Consider the following 4,829-nt stretch of genomic DNA (forward strand, 5'->3'; position numbering starts at 1 on the left):
CAATTGATGTACGTATGAATTGTGATGAATTGTATGAGCCCCAATAAAATGATTTTTAAAAAGCAGATGCTGTAGAAAGCTGCTTAACTTCTTACTGGATCTGGCTCCTGCATCTGCCTCATCAACCTCTTGTTCTTTGGCCTGACCCAATGGTCCACCACTTTGCCTGCCATCGCTGGAAGCCATCAGCAGCCACAAGCTTGCCTGCTGACCTCCAATTCATCTGCCTCTGACTTCACCAGCCTGTGGTCTTCCGGGTTTGTCTTCCTTATTCCTGCTTGGTCTTCTCACTTCCTGGTTGTCAGCCCCTGGCAGCTATGAGTTGAGAGAAGCCTCTAGTTTAACATCTGACCCACAAGCTTGAACCAGACTGGATTTACCCAGTTCAACATTTGTGCGTGCCAATTACTTGATATAAATATATCAATAATCATTTCACTGAATATATCTTTTTCAACATAAGCAGTGAGTATACACATCTACTTCACCAAATAGAAAACACAGGAATCAAATCAACAATTGTGGAGATGAATAGAGTCTCAGTATCATCAATCAGAATAAGGCCAAGGGCCAACTGGGCTCATCTTCAAGTCCAAAATGAAGCCGGCAGATTAAAACAGGCCCCTAAGAGCCAAGAGATGGCAGCCTGGATTTAGAGAATATCTCGCAGGCAGATATGACACAGTGAACACAAATGACCAAACACCAGACTTCTTATGGATGACATCAAAGACATCATACTTGAAGAAAGCAAAATGTCATTAAACAACAAAGTTGTATCATTTGCGTATTGCAGGTTGTTAATGAGCCTTCCTCTAATCCTGGTGGCAAATCCTTCATTCTTCCAGATTATTTGCTCAGCATACAGATTAAGTATAGTGAAAAGATATCATCTTGATGATATCGTTCCTGGGTTTATTTTATACTGCACAGTATTTCCTTGCTCAATCGGAACAAATGTTGCTTAGCCCGTGTACAAGTTCCACATGAACACAGTGAAGTGTTCCGGAATTCCCATTGTTCTCAATGTGATCCTGAGTTTGTTATCCATACAGTCAATAGTCTTGGCACAATTAACCTAACACAAATTATTTGTGCCGTATTAAACCTGTGCTTGGTGTGCATTCTTTATCTCATTTATGCCAGATAGAACTGTCCCACAGGGTTTCCTGTTTGAACTGCCAACATTTTGGTTGGCGGCTGAGCGCTTACCCATTTTGCCACAAAAATAACCTGTCATAGAGTCCAATTCTGACTCACCATGACCTTTTAGGGAACACTAGAACTGCCCCACCGGGTTTTCAAAATTATAAAACTCCATCGAAGAGGCAGAGTGACTTGTGGATATGAGCCTCCAACTTATTGGTTAGCACGGAGTCACAGGGGTTAAGCTTTCCCAGATAAAACCGGCTACCTTCAGCTAGATTCTGACTCTTCTTGACCACGTGAGCTTAAAATCTACACCAGTTCTATTTTACCTTTGAAGAAATCCAGCCACAGAAAAGAGTTGCTCAAGGTCATTCAAGGAGTTTGGAATATCAGACTCATACATGGAAGCTTTTCCTATTGCCCCAAATATCCTGAGGGAAACTAAAAAAACAGTAGATAAAATCAGGAGAGGATAGGACAGAATTCAGGATGCTTCCATCAAGTCCTACTTTCATAGAGCTTGGTCACTGACTTTTGAAAAAGTAAAGCTGGAGAAACCCGGCACGGCCAGCTTCACCCCTTGGCTTGTTCATGTATGACCTTTCTTACCTAAAGATGCTGCGCGCCCTTCAAGATTTGAAGACAGCTGTCCTGGGTTCATAGGAAAAACCGGAATGTTTCCATGGGCCTGAAACATTCTCAAGGTTAACTCAAGGAGCCAAACCTGCACCGCCCGACACAATCCCCGAAAAACCTCAGACTTCTTGGGGCTCCCTGCTCCCATTCCCACCCATTAAGGCCACGTAAGTCGAAGCATTGTAGAAGCGCTCTCGCTGCCATGGTTGCTGTGATTAGGGACCGGGGACCGAAGGAAACTGGCCCCTGACCTGAGGAAATCGCACTAGTCCCCACGCCCGTCCCCTTCGATTCCAGGAATCTGTTATGAATTTTAGTTCGAAAACACGCAAAGATAGACTCCTTGGAATGGGGGGGGCGAAGCAGGGCGGAGTGGGGGTCCACAGGGGGCACAAATAAGGGACAAGGGAACCTCACAGAGAAGAGGTAGCTCCAGGGAGCTGAGATTGCAGCAGATCGTGCATGCACACCTGCGCGCGCGCGCACACACACATACACGCATGCACACCCGCGCGCGCGCACACACACGCATGCACACCCACGCGCGCGCGCACACACACACCTCCCCCGCCGACCTCCACGCCCATTCAGTCGAGCTAACGGCAGATTCCCGTATGGGGGCGGGAGGAATCCCCCGCAGGAAGGCCTTGGCCACGGCGCCAAAGACGGCCACCCTGGGGCGCCTGCAGTCCGCCCCGGGGAAGGCGAGCCCAGGGCTCCCGACGCTCGGGCACGCGGCGCCGGGCTCTGGGCGCGGCGGGGAGGCGGGCTGCTCGGGCTGACCCCGCCCCTCCGGCGCCGGCGCCGCCCCCGCTGCGGCGGGCGAGGGGCGGGGCGGGGCGCGGCCTATATAAGGCGAGGGGCGGGCGCCGCTCTTTTGTCTCTTGCTGCAGCGCTGAGAGCGGGATCGCCCGGGAGCTCGTCTGGAAGCCGGAAGCCAGGGTGAGGGCTCTGCCGGGGCGGGGGCCCGGCCGCTGGGGGGCTGGAGCCGGCGCGCCGCCACGGCCGCGGGCGCCCTGCCCCGACGGCACGTCCCGCCGGCCGAGCAGGTTGCGGGGCGATCGCGGGGGTTGCGGGACGCGCCCAGACCCTCGGGCCTTTGGGCCACAGGAAACGCCCAGGCAGGCGTGCCACGTCGAGAGACGTCGGCCCGAGCGCGGAGGGGACAGCGCGTGCCTCGCCGCGCCCGGCCCACAGCTTTGGTTTGCCCGCTAGGATTGCATTAAGAAAATGGCAGACAAGCCAGACATGGGAGAAATTGCCAGCTTCGATAAGGCCAAGCTGAAGAAAACGGAGACGCAGGAGAAGAACACCCTGCCGACCAAAGAGAGTGAGTGCGCCCCCGCTTCCCGTTCCGGTGGTGGGGGGAGGCAGTCCACCCCCTCCACCCCCCCACACACACCCCTGATCTGCCCCTCCCTTACCAGCCCTCACCCACCCCAGCCCATGCCCCGGGCTGGGCAGCCCCAGCCCCCCCATATGTTACCTAGAGTGCCTTATCTTTGCCAACCCCAAGCCTCTTTCTTAGCCCCCAGTCCTCGTGGGTGCCTCGCCCATAGCAGGTTTGTAAGCGCCGAGGCTGGGGATTTGCGAGGCGCCCTCCCTCCCCAATCAATGCACGCTTCTCGCTCTCCACAGCCATTGAGCAGGAGAAGCGGAGTGAAATCTCCTAATCCGGGAGGATTCGCCCCCCACCCCCTCCATCGTCCACCAGACTGAGGTGGAGGAAGAGTCACCTGCAAGATGGACACGAGCGACAAGCTGCACTGTGAACCCACCGGCCTCCGGGTCTCCGAAGGGACTACCAAATTCTCCGGTCTGCCCTGGGATACTATAGAAAATTATTTGTATGATTAATGAAAATAAAACACACCTCGTGGCATAGCTGGCGTGGTCTGAGTCTCTTAGTTGAGCATGTAGGGACAGTGCCGCTGCAGCAAAGCTCCCCACTGACTGAATCCAGTTGCTGCCGCAGAGAGGGGAGGAGGAGGGGAGGGGTCCAGCAAATGGCTGGCTCTAGGGGACCATTTTCACTGGGTTTTCCCGTCTTCCCCAAAAGATTTTGTGGGTTATAATGACGTCCTGGTAGGATCCACACAAAACTCAATCCATTTTGCCCTTCCTGGAAGCTGTTTTGGGAAAAGCCTTTCTTAAAGAGCAGGATTTGGTTTGGATACGCTTTTGTAGTCTGCCTGTTTTCCTCTTGGCCTCCTCAGAGCTTTGATTCATACTAAGGGGGGAGGGGTGGATCGAGGAGACAAAATCTGCAATGTTGAAAATTGACTGGGACCAAAGAGTCGTCTCCCCAGGCCCCTTTTTGGAGTTTTAAGAGGAGGCGTTAGAACAAAAGCAAAGGACATCGGGGGAAATGAGCATATGAGCTAGACGAGCCATTAGGACAGCCTGGCTTTTTTTTTTGTCTTGATACTCAGAAACCTTACACAAAATCGTTAGCCATTTAGACAGCAGCCTCCAGTGCTGTGACACCCCCGCCCCCAGAGAGCTGTAGACAACACTGGTGCTCACAGCAGAGCTGCAGCACGGTCCCACTCTGAGTCGTGGGAAAGGGGTGGGGTAAACAAGTCCTGTGGGGCCCAGGGGAGGGTGTTGAGGAACAGGAAAAAAAAAACAGACTTGTGGTTCTAGGGGTAGAGTTTCTTTAACAAGGATCACTGCTTAGAGATTAATTCAACATTTTTAACCTGCTGGAAAGAGACTGGACTGTGGGTGAAGGCAGGCAATGCCAATAATCTATGCTCCCTGACTACAAAGAATTTACAATGTGGTGGGTGAGACAGGCAGCCACAGCAGATCTGGGACCGCAGACAGTTGCTACTGCTGGTTTTGCATAAAGGAGTGAGTTGGCTGGTGGGGCGACCTGGGCTGTCAAAAGGCCAGTGGGCCTGGGGAAGTGATAGAAGGGAGGAAAATGAATCAGGAGGGCAGCCAGTTGGGGGTCATTAACCTTTACTGAGGGCCTATTAGGTGCCAGACACTAACAGTGACTTTCATTCTCAAGTCTTACAGGGAGGTATGGGCATCAG

At 52.7% G+C, this 4,829-nt stretch overlaps 1 protein-coding gene across 1 annotated transcript; it reads left to right on the top strand.

Moving 5' to 3' along the window:
• The first annotated feature begins 2,635 nt into the window (after positions 1-2,635).
• On the top strand, positions 2,636-3,669 carry TMSB10 (thymosin beta 10). The gene is made up of 3 exons (XM_075562531.1): positions 2,636-2,727; positions 3,001-3,115; positions 3,424-3,669. Exons 2-3 carry the CDS (start codon positions 3,016-3,018, stop codon positions 3,456-3,458), a joined length of 135 nt encoding a protein of 44 aa, XP_075418646.1. The 5' UTR covers positions 2,636-2,727; positions 3,001-3,015; the 3' UTR covers positions 3,459-3,669.
• The last annotated feature ends 1,160 nt before the right edge of the window (positions 3,670-4,829 follow it).

The sequence above is a fragment of the Tenrec ecaudatus genome, chromosome 11 (assembly GCF_050624435.1).
Source record: "Tenrec ecaudatus isolate mTenEca1 chromosome 11, mTenEca1.hap1, whole genome shotgun sequence".
NCBI classification, from domain to species: Eukaryota; Metazoa; Chordata; class Mammalia; order Afrosoricida; family Tenrecidae; genus Tenrec; species Tenrec ecaudatus.

What these genes read in the sequence shown, in the direction of transcription:
- TMSB10 (XM_075562531.1), top strand. Translation starts at nt 3,016, where the DNA reads ATGGCAGACAAGCCAGACATGGGAGAAATTGCCAGCTTCGATAAGGCC. An exon ending in CACCCTGCCGACCAAAGAGA is followed by an intron (nt 3,116 to 3,423) that starts GTGAGTGCGCCC and finishes CGCTCTCCACAG; the next exon opens with CCATTGAGCAGGAGAAGCGG.